At 48.3% G+C, this 16,892-nt stretch overlaps 1 protein-coding gene across 2 annotated transcripts in view; it reads right to left on the bottom strand.

Moving 5' to 3' along the window:
* The window catches only part of SLC6A3 (solute carrier family 6 member 3), a 37,996-nt gene extending 21,461 nt beyond the window's left edge, over positions 1-16,535 (bottom strand). Inside the window, exons 1-4 of one of the 2 annotated variants that reach the window (XM_028522969.2) lie at positions 16,456-16,535; positions 14,260-14,586; positions 13,009-13,140; positions 6,597-6,828 (exon numbers count right to left, since the gene is read on the bottom strand). In XM_028522969.2, coding sequence (XP_028378770.1) covers positions 6,597-6,828; positions 13,009-13,140; positions 14,260-14,545 — 650 coding nt within the window. In that variant the 5' untranslated portion in view covers positions 14,546-14,586; positions 16,456-16,535. Of the gene's footprint in view, positions 1-6,596; positions 6,829-13,008; positions 13,141-14,259; positions 14,587-16,455 lie in introns of those variants that run through there. The other variant, XM_036020291.1, reaches the window with a different exon arrangement.
* Positions 16,536-16,892: the final 357 nt, after the last annotated feature.

Below are 16,892 nucleotides of genomic sequence, written 5' to 3'. Positions count from 1 at the left end.
ATAGCTCCCTCACACCAGTACAAAAATCCACTCAAATGGGTAAAAGATAAAATGTAAGAGCTGAAATTATGACACTACTGGAAGAACACACAGGCATAAATCTTCAAGACCTTGGATTTAGCAATGGATTTTCAATTAAAATATTCAATTTGTTTAAACAAACAAAAAACCAGCTCACCCAGTTTTCCGAACCCTCCAGCCCCTTATCTCTGGCAACTACCAGTCAGTTCTCTATGTCTATGAGCTTAGTTTGATTTGGTTCTGTTTTTTTTTTCCTTTTTGGCTATGGGTTTTTTCATATGACACCAAAAGCACAAACAATAAAAGAAAAAGATAGATAACTGACTTCATCAAAATGAAAAACTTTTGTGCATCAAGACACACTATCAACTGGGTAAAAAGACAATCCACAGAATGGGACGAAATATTTGCAAATCACACATCTGATAAGGAATTAATATCCAGAATATATAAAGAGCTCCTAAAAGTGAACAATAACCAAAAACAAAAACAAAAAAACCCTCCAAACAACTCAACTCAACAGTGAGCAAAGGACTTGAGTAGATATTTCTCCAAAGAAGGTATACAGATGACAAATGAACTCATTAATTCATGCTCAACATTGCTAATCATTAGAGGAATGCAAATCAAAACCACAATGAGATACCACTACATAGTCATTAGAATGGCTATTATCAAAAAGAAAGAAAAAACCGAAATAGAAAACTAGCATTGTTAAGAATGTAGACAAATTGGAACTTGTATGTATTTTTGGTGAGAATGCAAAATGGCGCAGCTGTTGTGGAAAACAATATGGTAGTTTCTTAAAATATTAAACAGAATTTTGATGTAATCCAACAATTCTACTTCTGGGTATACACCCAAAAGAATTGAAAGCAAGGACTCAAACAAATATCTTTATACCATTGTTCATAGCAGCATTATTTCCAGTAGCCAAAAGGTAGAAGCAACCCAAGTGTCCATTGATAAACCAAATATGGTCCATCAATGCAATGGAGTATTATTCAGCATTAAAAAAGGAAGGGAACTCTGACATACTACAGCATGAATGAACCTTGAAGACATTATATTAAGTGAAGTAAACCAGACACAAAGGACAATACTGTATGATTCCCCTGATATGAGGTCTCTAGAGGTGTCAAATGCAGAGACAGAAAGTAGATGGTGGGTGCCAGGGGCTGGGGAGGGAATGGGGAGTTAGTGGGTAATGGGGGCAAAGGTTCAGTTTGGGAAGATGGAAAGTTCTGGGGATGATGGAGGTGAAGGCTGTACAACAATGTGCAATTACTTAATGCCACTGAGTTGTAAAGTTAAAATTGGTAGTAGTAGCAAATTGTCTGTTATGTATAGTTTACCACCATAGGAAAAAAATCCCTCCACCACACACAAAAAAGCAAAATTAGTTTCAGAAAAACAAAAGCTGAGAAAATTCATTGGTTGCAGGTTTGCACTATAAGAAGTTCTCAGTGAAATTCTTCAGATGAAACGGAAGCCTGTCTCTACATTAAGGTAGGAGAGCACCCAAAATGATGAATGAATAGGTAAATAGAAAAGTTTTTTCTGTTTGAGGTGTATTTAAAAATGTAATTTACTGTTTAGATAAAAAACAGTAACATGTATTGTGGGGTTTATAACATATTGTAGAAACAAAATTTATGACAACAATTTCATAAAGAACATGAGGGGAAATGGAGATATAGTGTGTCTGGCTCTCACATTATATATGAAGTGGTATAATGTTATTTGAAGGTAGTCTACAGTATGCTAAATGTATATATTGTAAACCCTGTAATATCCACTAAAAATTAAAACAAAGAGCTATGGCTTACTAGCCAGCAGTGTGGATAAAATGAAAGCCTGAAATTGATTAATTCAAAAGAAGGAATAAACACAGGAAACAAGAAATAAAGAAGAGATGGGAGAGGAAGAAATATCTAGACAAAAGTCTTAAAGCCAACCATACCAATAATTACTGATTGGAAACTGAAGAAAAGACAGTGTGAATAAAAGAGCTGAGAAGCTGAATAAAAATCAAGAGCCATCTCTATGCGGTCTACAAGAAACCCACTTTAAATCTGACACATATCAGTTAAAAGTACAAAGGTGGAAAAGAAAGCTGAGAGAGTTCATTGCCTGCATGCCTGCCCTATGAAAAATACTCAGTGAAATTCTTCCGATGAAATGGAAGCTTGGCTACCATAAGGGTAGGAGAGCCCACGAAATGTTGAATGCATAAGTAGAAAACACCACTCATAGGAAAGCTTGGGTGATCATACATACTATTAGACAAGTCAACTTTGGAGTGGGAAATGTTCCCCAGAGGGACATTTCATAATAAAGACATGGTCAGTTCAAAGAGTTAGTATTCATAAATATACATGCATTTCATGACAGTCAAAACACATGAATGAAGCAAAATCTAATAGAGCTGTGAAGAGAAATAGGCATATCTACAATTATGGTTGAGATTCAACACCCTTTCTCATTAACCATAGAACAAGTAGACATGCTTGTTCTATGAGAATACAATATATGAATCAGTAAGGAGACCTGCATAGCACCAGGAGCTAATAGGACCTGGCTGATATACAACTCTCAGCCCAACAACAGCAGGACACACATTCTTTTTTTTTTAAAGATTTTATTTATTTATTTTTAGAGAAAGGGGAAGGGAAGGAGCAAAAGGAGAGAAATATCAACATGAGAGAGAAACATTGATAGGTTGCCTCTCATATGTGTCCTGATAGGGGACTGAACCTGCAACCCAGGCATGTTCCTAACTGGGAATCGAACTGATGACCTTTTACCTTGTGGGATGATGCACAAGCAACTGAGCTACACCAATCAGGGCAGGACACACATTCTTTTTAGGTGCCTGTGGAACACTTACCAGTATCAACCGTATATTAAGCCATAAAACAATTCACTGTATATTTTGAGATAACGAGGTTTTACAAGTATATTATCTCACAAAATCAGAATTGAATTAGAAGTCAATAACAGAAACATATCTGGAAAATCTCCAAAGGTTTCAAAGTTAAACAACGAACCTCCAAAAATATCTCATGAATCGAAGAAGAAATCACAAGGCAGATCAAGGAACACTTTGAACTGAATAAAAATGAAAATAAGATATATGAAACTTTATAGAAGGCAGCTAAAGCAGTTTCTCAGAAGCAAATTTATAGCTCTGGATTTGTAGCTTTCTAATTTATATTAGAAAGTAGGTGAAGATGGTATTGATGAGTGTTTATGGGACTGAGGGACACTTTAAATTGGTGGGAGTTGCATGGGCCTATTTTGGGGTTTCTAGAGCCCTCTCCTAGCACAGATTTCATATCTGTCAAGTGTGTTCACTGCATTGTTTCATGATTCTGGAGTCACAGTCATGAACTTCTGGTTTCTGCTCTGAGCCCATAGCATTTTCTCATGCATACCCACTAGGGACTGCAGATAGGGGGTTAGCAAGCACAGGGACTAATGAAGAAAGAGATTCTGGGTGAGAAATGGGGACCCCATAAAATGGGAAAATTGGGGGTGACTACTAAAGGTTTCTTTCTCTCAGGGAAGAAGGATGAAAATAAAGAAAACTTCACGGGCTGGTGATTTTTCACTACCCCAGGCTGAGCAGTCACATGGGCGGAGTCATCCCCACTGTGACTGCTTCCTTTCATTTGTCTGTAGAGGAAGCTGCAGCAGAAAAGCTTCCGGAACCCCTGGCAGCTGCGGACACATCAGCTCCTGCAGGACTCTCACTTGCTGGAGAGAGTTCTGCACACAGAGTCTGTGGAGCATGAAAAAGCCACTCTGAGCCTGCACAGCTCAGCCCAGGAAGGCATGAGCACTTCCCATTGGCCAGTGATTGGCCATCTCACCAAGCCTGACAGTTATTGTACTCTCGGAGGACCTGGAGTTAAAATGCATGGTGAAGACCTTTCAGATCTACCCTGCTGACATTCCAGTTGTCAAATGCACAATAGTTCATAACTTTATATATTGCACAGGGGACTGGAGTCCCATGATGGTTAGTGACAGAGCTACATGTGCCCACAAGGTAAGACTAAGAGCTTTACTAATTTACAATTGCAGTATCTTGGCCTTCGTGGCACTTCATGGTGAGCCCCCTAATTACATGTGCCTGCAGAGACATGCCATCCTTTTTACTATGGTCCACTTTATAAAGTGGGTTTAAATTCTGGAAAACACCCTCACCTGCAGGCCCTGACATGGTCACAAGGACCTGATTCTGGGAAATCCAGTCACCACCCCGGGGAGGAGCACCAGGGCCTCAGGATCATCACCAATCCATAACGTTGTTGTAAACCTTCTTCAGATGCCTCACTTTTGTCCCACCATCACCTCCAGCGATGGTGCAGCATCTGCTCTTGCTAACCTGCCCTTTATGAAGTGGGGGACTGGGCACCTTCTGTCTCAATATCTCTCTCCAAGACTGGAGATTTTCACTTGCACTTTGTTTGTTTGTTTGTTTGTTTATAATGGAATCACTGAGGTGACATTGGTTAATAAAATTAAATAGGTTTCAGGGGTATAATTCTATAATACATCATCTGTATATTGTATTGTACATTCACCACCCCAAGTCTGCTTCCATCACTATTTATCCCCCCTTCTACCTCCCCACCCCCTTTTTCTCTGATAATCACCATAATGTTCTCTATGAGGTTCTTTTTTTTTTGTTTTCTTTCACCTTTTTTTACCCAGTCCTCCACCCCCTAGGCTATAGATTTTCAAATAGATTTCACTAGTCTGATTTTTAAAAGTCATGTATCACATACATTCTTTCCCTCTAGCATTCTTAGTCATAAATCACTAGAGTAACCAGTTTTTTTCCCTCTAATTTTCTTATCTGAAAATCACTTAGATAAATGAACTCTTCCACACCTGCCAAACAAAAGATAAGCAGTTCTAAAACGGTGTCACTCGGCACCTTTCGACATCGCAGCAAGCTTTCCACTTGTTCTGAGTTGCACAGAGATCGATCTTGAAATTGTAAAAGACATGCTAGCTTGGCCACTGAGCCACTGTTTTGTTGGCAAAATGATAAATTAAACCCATCTCCAGCACGAGCTGCCTGTGAACGTCCTCGTGGATGGTAGGACTTGACTAACACGTGCCCAGGCTCTCGCCACAGCCACCTCTGCATGGCCACACTGTGTGCAGAGGTCCCCTGCCCCTTCTCTACATTACATACCAGCCCCAAGAGTGGGGCCACATGGGCAAAAGCATATGCACCCCTGGCCTCAGCCTCTTAATGAGACACTATGACATTTGGGAAACGAAGTAATGAAGCACTGTTCTTTTTTTCCCCCATAAGAACAGACAAAATCACTTTATCGAGTGCTCGGCTTTCCTGTATTTGGACAATTCTATCATTTCTTGGTTGCTTGTCTCACTGAGTCCTATGCACATACTCAGGCAACCCTGCCCGTGTCTCCATGTCTCCAGGATATGCCCATCCCACATCTTCCAGACAAACCAAATGGGGCAGATTCCAGGCAGATTCCCTGAAACCAGTTCACCCCTCTTGCGAGTTCCATAAGAAAGCCCTCAGCCTCCCAGGCCTGGAGTCGCCCTCCTCCTGGATGGGGGTGGGTGTTCTCGGCAGTCGCCTCTCTTTCCCATTCTGGGGAAAAGAGCCTCCTCAGACGCTTTTCACTATGTCAAATCCCAACCCACCCAAAAGGGTGTCTTCCTAAAATCAGCCCATCACACAACCCCCATGCCCAAACCACAGTCTTCCTAATGATGCTCTAAGAAAACACGTGACCCCTCTAGCAGTCCATGCAGATCTTCCAAACCCTGCCTCATGCCATGAGGGAGGAGGGGAAGCCAAGAGCTGGTTCAGTGTCAGAAAGGATTCAGAGAACACATTTGAGAAGAGGGTTAGGCCTACAGGTGGTGGGGAACACTTAGCGTGCAATGCAGAGGGCCAGGCTTGGCAAAGGGAGGTGAGGAGTGGGACACATGGAGGGCCGCTGCATATGGGGACTGAGGAGAGACCCATGAAAAGACCAGCATTCTAAGAGGAAAAGAGCATATTGTGAAAAGCACACAGTCGGTGCACCTGCAGACCTGGTCTGTTTAGTGAGGCTGCAATTTAGCCTGCCCAGGAAGGCATCTTTTCTGGAGAAAGCTGGACCTGGCCTACTTGTGGAGGAAGGGCAAGTGAATGAGAACCTGGGGCCCAGCCTACTCCGGAGGTGACACTGCAGCCCCCAGGGCCCAGGCCCCAGCCCCTTTCATATACAGTGTGTTTGGTGCCTCCGGCTGGCCCCCTCCCACCTCAAACAGGGAGCAGGGCAGAGTAGCTGTGGGCTTACTCAGCCTTCCATCCCTGCTGAGGACTCACAGTAGTGTTGTCCCACAAGAATCCAAGGGAAGAGAACATGAGCACAGGACAAGGATAGGGTCCTCTCACATCCTTTTAAGGCAGCGAGGGTGGGTGGCTGACCCCTGGGTTGCAACAGAGTGCTCAGCTCTGTGTCCTTCCCTTCCCAAGGCAGACACAACAAGTGAAGAGTCATTGAACCCTGAGGAGCGAACCCCCCACTTACTCAAAATACTCAGCAGCAGGTGTGGTCCTGAAGCTGTCGTTGAGGCCCAAGGCGTCACTGGCATTGCCAGAGTGGGCATCTGTGCAGTTGGGGCTGTTCCAGGTGTTGTTGCAGTGGATCCAGGGCAGCTCCATGGTGAAGGAGGAAAAGAAGTAATGCAGGGCCCAGGCAATGATGACATTGTAGAAGAAGCCAACGTAGAGCGAGATCAGGATGACTGTGAAGCCCACACCTAGGGCAGTGAGAGCACAGAGCCGCCATCAACAGAGTGCCCCCTCCCACCTTCCCTTACAGAAAACATTGCCACCCTTGGCCAGCTGTTTGCTACCATCCTAATACCAAGCAACATCTTTAAATACATAGGGGAAGAGAAGTAAAAGGGCAGTTGCTAGATTTTATGCTGTGATCACAGAGAGAGGCTTCCCCCTTCCAAAACCATCTATGGTCATCTCTGTCCACTCAGAGACATTCAGAATATCCCTGAGGGGCATTCAAGACCTGAAAGATCATCTAGTGTCATTGGAGAGCATCCTGGACCACCCTGGTAAGGCCAGGGATATGTAGAGTCATTCAGGAACATGTAGAATCATCTAGGGCCACCATGGTAGAACCAGGTCACTCACAGACATGCAGAGTAACCAAGGGTCATTCATGGCTACTCACAGCCACTCAGGATCAAACAGGATCATCCAGGCTAACCCAGGGTCATCTAGAGCCACTCTGGGTCACCCTGGACAATCATACCCAGAGTTATTCAGAACCACCAAGCCCTACAAAACCATCAGAATCACCCACTGTTATCTATGGCCACCCATGGCCACCCTGGGTCATCTAGGGACACTCAGAGATACAAAACATCACCAAATGTCAACAAATGCCATTTCAAACCATTCAGGCTCACCCAGGAATACTCAGTGATTCCCAGAGCCATCCAGGGACACCTAGAGCCATCCACAGTGACCAATAGTCACTAAGGAACAACTAGGGTCCTCCATAGCCAACCACAGCTACCCAGGCTCATCTAGGACCACCAAGGGCATCCAAGACCATCCAGGCCCATCATGGCTAACTCAGGGCCACCCACAGACACCCAGAGTTATTCATGGTTATCCATAGCTACTCAAGACTACTCAGGGCAAACAGAGTCATTAAGGTTCATTCATAGCTACCTAGGACTATCCAAGTTCACCCAGGACCATGCATGATCATCTAGGGTCTGCCAGGGGCATACATGACTATCCAGAGTCTCCTAGGGCCACCCAGAGCCTTTCAGAGCATCCTTTCCAGGATCACGAAACCTGGAATTTGGGATCAGTTTTGAGGCACAAGAGAATGGTGAGCGGCTTTTGGAGTTGTGTCATCCTGACTGGTGGGCAGATGGGCCTGGTGGTTAGAAGGCTCCCTCCTGTTGGTTGGGGAAGCCATGTGCTCAGGAAGCCACGTTGTCATGAAGCACATCACAGGAGGTTTTTCCTGGCAGTGGACTGCTGTGGATGTATGCCTTGAAATTCATTTAAGGTTACAACTTTGCATACCAAATCCTCAGCTTGAAACTTTGGGAACTCAGAGGAGCTCTGTTCAAACACCAGAGCAGATCCAGATCCAGTATCTGAAGGAAGAGCTGACTTTGCTTTTGGTCCTGCGTCCACCACTGTGTGGATAGCTCTTCATCTGGGCAGGCCGGGTTTCTCGACCTTCACAACAGAGTGGAAAGGTCACCACAGGAGCACGTGGGCTTGCCCCGTGGGTGACACAGCACCCTAGCACTGGCGCTCTGCCTCACCTGAGAGCACCATGTCTCTTGGGTTGCTGTCCAGGTGCCAAAAATGCCAGAGTGATTGGAAACAATTCCCCAGGAAGGTGGTTGCTGGTGTCAGCTGTTTGCTTGGCCACCACAAGTTCTGTCCTTCAGGACGGCAGAGCCACAGGCCTGGGCACTGAAGTGTAGCCTCTCACCACCCCGACTTTCACCAAGTTCCTCTCCAGCGTCTCTTAAAGCCCAGCCACATGAAATCCACATTTTGTTTATCGTTGTTCATCACATCATCACATCATCTGAATGAAGCCACAATGGATACACTTTTTTCATCATTTCTGGCCACGAGAAACTTTCTCTGCTAAGGAGGTGGCAGGTTCAGTTCCCTCTCCTACTTCCAATGAAACTGCGCTCCTCTACTGTCTGGCTTCCAGGAAGCTCAGGGCTAACTGTGAATTTCAATCATAGTTCTTAATGTCAATTTTCTTAAATTTCTATTTTTCTTAGTATGTTTATATTAACCTTGAGTGCATTCCGTTTTATTTTAAGCCACCTTAATTTTTTTCCAGAAAGAGGAAGAGTTTGATACATCACACTAAAATATTACTGACCACAAAATATCATAAATGGTTTTATATTCAACAGGTTGGCAGTGTTTCTAGAGCATATGTAAAATGAGGGTGTCTTTAGCAATTAGCCAAACAACCTGCCTCCTTAGGTCTTGAGAGAGCATGACGGTTACCCTTCTCTACCACCCCCCAAAGCCAGCTCGCTCCAAAGTGTCCACAAAAGCTGGCTTCAATGAGCATGTCAAGCAAATACTAATTCCAAGAACACCAGCTGCAGAAAGGCTCCCTGGTAGAGCAGCTTTCCACTTCTTGAGACTCATCAGCAGGTTTTTTTGAAGTAAACTGGAGAGAATTCCTCCTGTCAATTTGGGTGTCTTTATTATTTACTTGGTGTGTGTGTGTGTGTGTGTGTGCATGTGCGCTCATATGACAGAGAGGGGGACAGAGGGGAAGTGGGGAGAATAGAGTAGTTCTGAGACTCCTCCCTCTAGGATGCTGGGATGACACATTTGAGTGCCGAAGGTCACCTTCAGCCTCTCCAGCCGCACGCCCACCCTGCGGGACTCTGGACAGATGGTACAGGGAACTGAGGATGAGGCACAGCCGCTGAAGCAGCTCATCCTCACTGTGGACTTACTATCTGACTTTCCTGGGTGCAGCTCAGTGCCGATCACATGCAGGGAGCAGCTCCCAGATAAGGGATGGAAGGCAGGGGGAAGTGGGCTGTCAGAGAGCTCAGCTCCAAACATAGGAGAAAGCTTTCACGAGGCCCAGACACGCCGATCGTCCTCTGAAAGACTAGATAACCTTTTAGCTCTATAATGATTATTTGGGGCATTTCAACTGATGTTATTTACCATGTGTTACCCGTATGTAATGAATGACACATGACAATACAGGCAATTTTATTAATTGCTTTTTTAAAGATGAAGGGAAAAGAAGGCATGCATGTCAGGGTATCCAGAAAAGCATCGTTTGCCTCACCCAATTTAGGCAGAAATGACCACCTCCCATCAAATGGGAATCATATGGATAAGATGGAGCCTGAACAAGTAGAAAAGCATCTGTTGGGGCTTGCAGCTAGGTTGGCATTAAACAATTCAGCGGTCTCTTCTGTAAACAGGAAAGTCTAGTGTTCTTGTGCTGATTCATTTGTATCCTTGACGAGCACAGCCCTGTGTTAACTGCACAGATTCCCAGCTCAATAGCTGACCTTCTGTGGTTTGCGATTCCCTCGACTCCGGGTTATGAGGTGAGTGACCAGGCTCCCACTGAGGATCCGTCCGTGAGGTCACACAGTGCTTCTCGCTGTGGCCTCACTTGGCCCCAGCTCAGCCTTCCACACGGATGAGTTTCCAAAACTGGACGAAAGCTGATGTGAGCTGCCAGAACGTGACTATGAGGCTGGGACTCAGAGTCAGTTACGGACATGCGTGACATCTGCTACTTCTCCACCAGGTTCTGATATTGCTGAGATGCGGCCATATCTGTGGCCTGAGCTTCTGTAAAATGGGGTGCCGACAGTCATATTTCCTGTACTGACTCCAGTTCATTAGGATTAAGTAGCACTGAAATCCTTGGAAAGCATCTGACATTTTATTAGCTGCAACATCACAACTCACTTTGGTGGCTTTGCTGGAGAAAACTCTCTGTGTGGCAGGAAACAGCTGGAAACCAGCGTTCACCTGCTGGCCTCCAGCCCCATGAGGCCACCACCCATTTCCTCTTCTGCAGTCCCTCGCCCAGCCGTGGGGTGCTCAGGAAAGAGGCAGATTTGCTTTGATTCAGGGCTAGACTCCCTGGTGGGAGGTGGGGGCACAGAGTCGTGTCGCGTAAAAAAACTTCTGGCAGACATACTTCGGACCGGAAAGACGTGCCTCTTGGAAATCCAGAGATGCAAACTCGTATCACCACAGGCTGCATCACAGCTGGAGGCATCCTTCCTCAACACTTCCCCAGATGGTTACTTGAGGATAGATGTGCTTAATTTCCGACTCGGTGCTTTAATGCTCTGTAAATACTGACCACAGCGAAAGCTCATTGCAGTGCATGACCGTGTGACATGTTAGCGCTGCCCAGCAGAGCCTGGGAGAACACGATTAACTCATTTGTGTCTTGTCTGTTAGCTTGGGTTTACTGCCTTCAATGGCACCAACGTTGTGCCAGTACGCAGATGCTGAAATGTCCAGGTCAGTACCTGCACCTGTCACTAACAGGTGCCTGGTGTCTTCAGGTACCTGCATGTTTCTCCACTGGGGAACTAATGATGGTACGGGAGGTGAGTCTCAGGCAATCCTTCTGAGCTTTGAATTCTTCTGTGTGCAAATTGAACAGAGGAACACCCAGCACCTGATGCCTGAGCCCAGAGGTGTCTGAATCTTGCTCTGTAGTTCTACTTTAGGGTGGCTCTATGAATTATTTAGCCTCAGAAAAAATTGCTAACATCTCCAGAGTCACCCAGCAGACCATGAGGCAGGAATAACACAGTGCGTGGAGGAGGTGTCACAGCTGGCCCATCTCAGTAGTTATGCTGTGACAGTGACTTCCACGGAGACCACCGACCCCAGCAGCTGTGCGAGGACCTCACTCCTGAGGCCAGATCAGTTTCTGTCTGAGCACACACCCCCTGACCCCCCACACGACAGCCTTGGAGACACCGTGAGGCTTCTGCTCTCCTCAAACACCAAGTTGTCAAGAACTTCTGAGAGAATCCAAAGCTTGAGCTTTAAAGAGCTATTTTCTTAATGAAACCAGCTGTCTGAACCACACAACTTCTCCGGTTTTATTGAGAAAATAACCCCGAATCCTCCTGAGCCACCACCTCCTGCTGGCCCAATGTGGGGTCAGGCGGGTCTGGGATTGAATCCCACCCTGCCCCTAACAAGCTGACAAGGGCCAGTGACTCAAGCCCTCTGTTTCAGTGCCTGCCTCTCCAAGATGGAGGCAAGACAGTGTGTGCCCTTCTTGGGGCTCTCAGGAGGACAGAGCTGGGTGACCGTGGGGAGATTGGCCACCTGTGCTGAGCACCAGGTGTGTTTGCTTCATGGTGCTGTGGCATCTCAGTAGCAGCCTGGAAGGTTCCATGAGTCACTAGACAGGTAGGTAGGTTATAGATAATAGGTAGTTCTGAGATATATATAGATATATATAGATATATATATATATATTTGAATTATTAAATTAGTAAAGTCAAGTAGAGTGAGGCATGAGGAAACAATTCTGTTCTTGTTTTAAGTAGCCTGGGAACTTAAGCCTTTGATCTTTCTCATCTTGAATCAATGCCCAGAAATACATTGAACCTCCTAATGACCCTGGTTGCTCCCTGAAGGACTAGGGGAAGGTGTCCAGACCGCCCGACATCCAGTATCTGGACCACTGGCCATCTAGAGGGTTACTGGACCAATCTAGAAGCTAAGAATGCAGGACTGATTCTTCTCAAGAGTATAACTTTCTATAACAACCCTCAGCTTTTCCTCCTCCTTTGGAACACTCTGGGTATTGCCTAGATGTGTTTCTAATACGTAAACCTTAAGACCCTTGAATAAATCTTTATCCTTTATTTCCAGCCAAAGCCTCCTAATTTTATTTCTGCTCGGTTGATGTTTACTAGATGATAGGTATACATACATGATAAATAAGTAGGTGGGTAGACAGATGATAGGTGGTTGATAGATGACAGTTGATAGATAGATGGATGCTATACACATGACAGATAGACAGATAGATGATAGCTGGATTGATTGATGGATGGATACTTAGATGATAGACAAATAGATGATTGATAGCTGATTGATAGATAGAGGTTTTATCTTTTTTTTTCTTATCATTTTGACACTGAACAAAATAACACCACTAATGAATTTAATTACAGGTGGCTTCATCTGGAAGGAAGGAAATACACTCTCAAATTCTTGGTCATTACAGATCTTTAGAGTAGGACCAAAATTCGAACGGTGCGTTCATGTGTGTAGACACCTAGCAAAGCAGGAGGGAATGCACGCAACTTGGGTGGGCTTGCTTCAACAGCTCTGGAGCCACAGCCTTGGTCTGTGCCACGCGAGGTGTGAGGAGGTGTCCCTACCGTTACCTTTGAGTATGGGACAGATCTTCCAGACACCAGCAGCACCCTCCCTGTTGAACTGCCCGAGGGCCAGCTCCATGTAGAAAAGTGGCATCCCCGCAATGACCATGAAGAGCAGGTAGGGGACCAGGAAGGCACCTGTGGGGCATGACAACACGGTCACTGAGGGCCTCAAAGGCTCAGCTATCTCCCTCGACCACATGTGTTTTGGCTCTGACCCCAATCTCTGTCCTTGTTTCTCCTGAAGCTCCCTGCCTGGCCTGCTTCCAAATGGAAGCCACAGGCTGGGCTGGGTGAGTCTCCCCCCTCCATGCCTAGCCCCACTGTCATCAGTGCTCCGAACCCCTGTAAAGCTTTCAAAGCAAGCCCATCCCTACTGAACTGCCAGTGTCCTAGCCGCAGGTTATGGGGTCAGCCCCCGAGAGGACAGCAGACGCGAGCAACCCAGTCTGCATTGTGGCTCCTTCCCTGCCTTTGCCTCCTCTTCTCCTCTGTGGAATGTCGGGAGGGAGGCAGGGAGGCCCCATGACTGTCTGTCCTACTGCACCACTGAGGCCTCAGTCTTCTCCCCTCGACCTGGGCAGAGCAATGCCAGCCTACCCACAGGCATGCTGGGAGGCCCTCCTCAGGACTATCTTCCCACGCACCCCCTTCTGCATGTTGTGGTGTGGCCAGTGATTCAGCGATGTTGCCAGGGAAATGGAGGCAATCCAGGAAGGTGGGCATGAGCTCCAACTTACCTGGATTCTCAGCTCTAATTTTTGGGGGTGATTCTCCCCTTTATCTCATCTAGTTGTCTGCCTGAGTCCTGAGACAGTCATGGTTTTAGGACTGGCTGAGTGCAGGGAGTAGTAGGGGCAGGGAGCATACTTACAGGGCATCTTCGCTCAAGGGCCCCGCTTTGTACAGACTGTTTTTAGTCGGCCAAAGCTACCCTTCTGTGTGGGTCTTTTCTTTCCGAAGTGAAAAACACCTTCGGAAACAGAAGACAGAGCCATGGTGCCTCCAAGCGCTATCTTCTGCTTCCTGCTCTGCTGGCCTCACTGTCCTCAGCTGTGAAGTCCGGGCACAGGGTGAGAGTGGTCTGAACTCTACCTCTGTGGCTCTGTGACACACGCATGGGGAATCTGTGCCCGGCTAGTGCTAGGTCTCAAAGCCGTGCCATGGTACCGGAGAGTGCCCGTTTCTCAAAAGCCTGCCCCATCACCCCGTCTCTAGCCCAGCAGAAGTGCACAGGGAGGGCGGGTGGGGACTCACCCCCGCCGTTTTTGTAGCACAGGTAAGGAAATCTCCAGACGTTGGCCAGGTCCACGGCAAAGCCGATCACCGAGAGGAGGAAGTCTATCTTCTTGCTCCATGTCTCCCGTTCCTGGGTCTCCACGGGGGTCTGTGGGGAGTTGACGAGGGTGGAGTTTGTGAGCTGCACCCCATTCTGCTCCTTGACCAAAACAAGTTCCACCGCCTTTGGGCACGTGGCATTGGGCTCCTTAGCCGGGGCCACCACGGAAGGCATCAGTCCCACGGGGCATTTGCTTCTACTCATGGGCAGACTGGATGGAATCTAGGATTCTGCACTTCTTCCCTCTTGGTTTTCAGCCAGCATGAAAAATAAACATACACAGGAATGCAATGAGTTAGTAGTCAGAACTACAGAGGCACCCGGTGGCAAGAGCGGAGATCCAAGGCATTTATATTCCTTTCTCTGGGGAAGAACAAATACATTCCAAGCAGCTCAGATGGCATGGCCAGAACTGAGGACAACATATGAGTTATTTCCCCTGAGGGCTGCGGGAGGCTGTGGAAACCCCGGACAGACCTCCGCTTTGCCCCCTTCCCCTGGCTCTCCTCTCTCGTCCAGTGGAAGTGCAGTGCTGGTGTGATCTCTAATTTTGCGTTTAGCAATAATGCAAACAGTTACCACTGCCATACTCCACAGAGCAAGGAGTAATTTACTGTCTTTGAATAGCACCCGACAGTAAGTCTTTACAAGAGTGCCGACCTATTCATTCCGCTCTAATCAAAGTCAGCCGCAGCAATGAAAAATTTACAGAACAGTGATAACGGTTTCTTCAAGGAATGCATACATGATCCATGCAAGGCCGTGGCCCGATGGCTCACCAGCGTCACCTGGCAGAGCGGGCATAGGTGAGAGCTCCATGTCAGGATTCACCTGAGGGACCGCCAGCTCCTATACTTCACACCATATCCCTGCCATGAACCCTGGGCAGTGTCGTCAGCGGGGACAGAGGAAATTCCACAGTAACAGCCACGAGCAAGCCGGGCCCTTGGGTCCGAGAGCAGTTTCAAATTTGACTTCCGGCATTTGACCCCCCAGCATTGTTTCAACAGCTCACCCATGGGTGTGTGCACATGTACTCGTGCACACACGCTCATGCACACACACACAGAGGTTGAAGCAGAAGCGTAACAGGATGGCAGCTTAGCAGGCAAATTCCCCACTGTGAACAAGTTTGAATGAAAACTCACAACCTAAGTTATTTTATGCACCAACTCTCGGTGGCCCCTTCACCTCTGCCAACCCAACTGCACCTTCCTGAGATGCACGAAAAACAAGCAGAGGGGCTGCGTGCCCTGGGGAGCAGGCGAGCCCGGCCTGCCATGGGGTGCAGTCAGTAGGGGCGAAGATGCAGAGGCAGCAAATTCCAGCTTTTGTGTTCTGACAAGGGCCCTCGCAGCCCCCTCTGGCCACCTGCCCGGAAGCCCACGCCCAGCAGTTGGGGTGAGCGGACACACCCCTGGAGCAGTGGCCTCAGAGGACAGGTTTGGGTAAAGAGAGCAAAATGCGGTCTCTTAGAAAAACACAGCCGGTCCCTAAGCGGTGGTTTGCTTCTCTGTCCCGATTGTCCCGGAAGCACAGAACCTGCAGCTCCGCGCGCCCGCTCTCACCTTCGGAATCAGAGACAAAACCCTGCTCGATAGAGCACTGGCTGAGAACACCACCCGGATCGGATGGGGATGGGGGGCGGCTCTGCCCAGGTCCCCTTCACCCTGCATCGTCCGGTTCAACACGCAGCAATCAGTCACCACAGCTGTGCGCCCCAGTGCTGGCGCCGCCAGGAAGCCGCCCCTTCGCGCGACCCCTGGAGCCGGGCGCGGGCCTGGGACACGCGCTCCCCCTGCGGGCCCCCCGCCCGGGGCCCCGGGGGGCGGGCATCAACCCTGCATCCCCCGTGGTGCACACATCTCTCAGCCAGCGATCGCCTTAAGGTCTCCAATGACACTGTCTGTCGGGGCGCGCTGTGCACCCCGGGCTGTGAACGACTTTTGGAGACATTGTCGTCCGAGGGACGCGATACCTGCTGACGGCGCCCGTCCCGGCTCTGTGCCCCCGGGCTGCAGCCTTCGGGCTCCACGGCGCGAGCGGCAAGCCCCGAAGATGCGCAGGGACGCCTGCCAGTGCAGGAAGTTGCCCACGGAATGCCCCGGCCTTACCTGCCTCCCCCCGGCCTCGGCTCCGCTCTGGGGTCCTACGCCCAGCGTCAGCGAAAGCTCAGGCTCGGTCCTGCTGCGGTGGGCGGTCTCGGCCTCCCGGCTCTTATCACGTCGCCTGGCCCGCTCCGCCCCGGCGCCGTCGGGGGCGCACGCCAGTCTGGCTCGGCTTCCGCGCCGCCCAAGGTGGGCGGGGGGACGAGGCCCGCTGCGCCCTGCACCCGCCCCCTCGGGACCCGGACGGAGGGCAGAAGTCGGTGGCCAGGGCCGGTAGAACACTCTGCCCCAGGTCTTGCGCGCCCGGAGCCTCCGATGTTTGGGAGCGGGAACACTTGTGGGTCCGAGGCTTGGCAGAATTGGGATGAGCTCTTTTCCTACGGGACCAGTCTAGGCCTCGCTTCCACACTCGCCTGCATCTCCCTGGAGCTTCCCTGAGCTCC

The sequence above is a fragment of the Phyllostomus discolor genome, chromosome 3 (genome assembly GCF_004126475.2).
Source record: "Phyllostomus discolor isolate MPI-MPIP mPhyDis1 chromosome 3, mPhyDis1.pri.v3, whole genome shotgun sequence".
NCBI lineage: Eukaryota > Metazoa > Chordata > Mammalia > Chiroptera > Phyllostomidae > Phyllostomus > Phyllostomus discolor.
The sequence above is the reverse complement of the archived record's forward strand: the minus strand, read 5'-3'. Positions and strand labels throughout refer to the sequence as shown.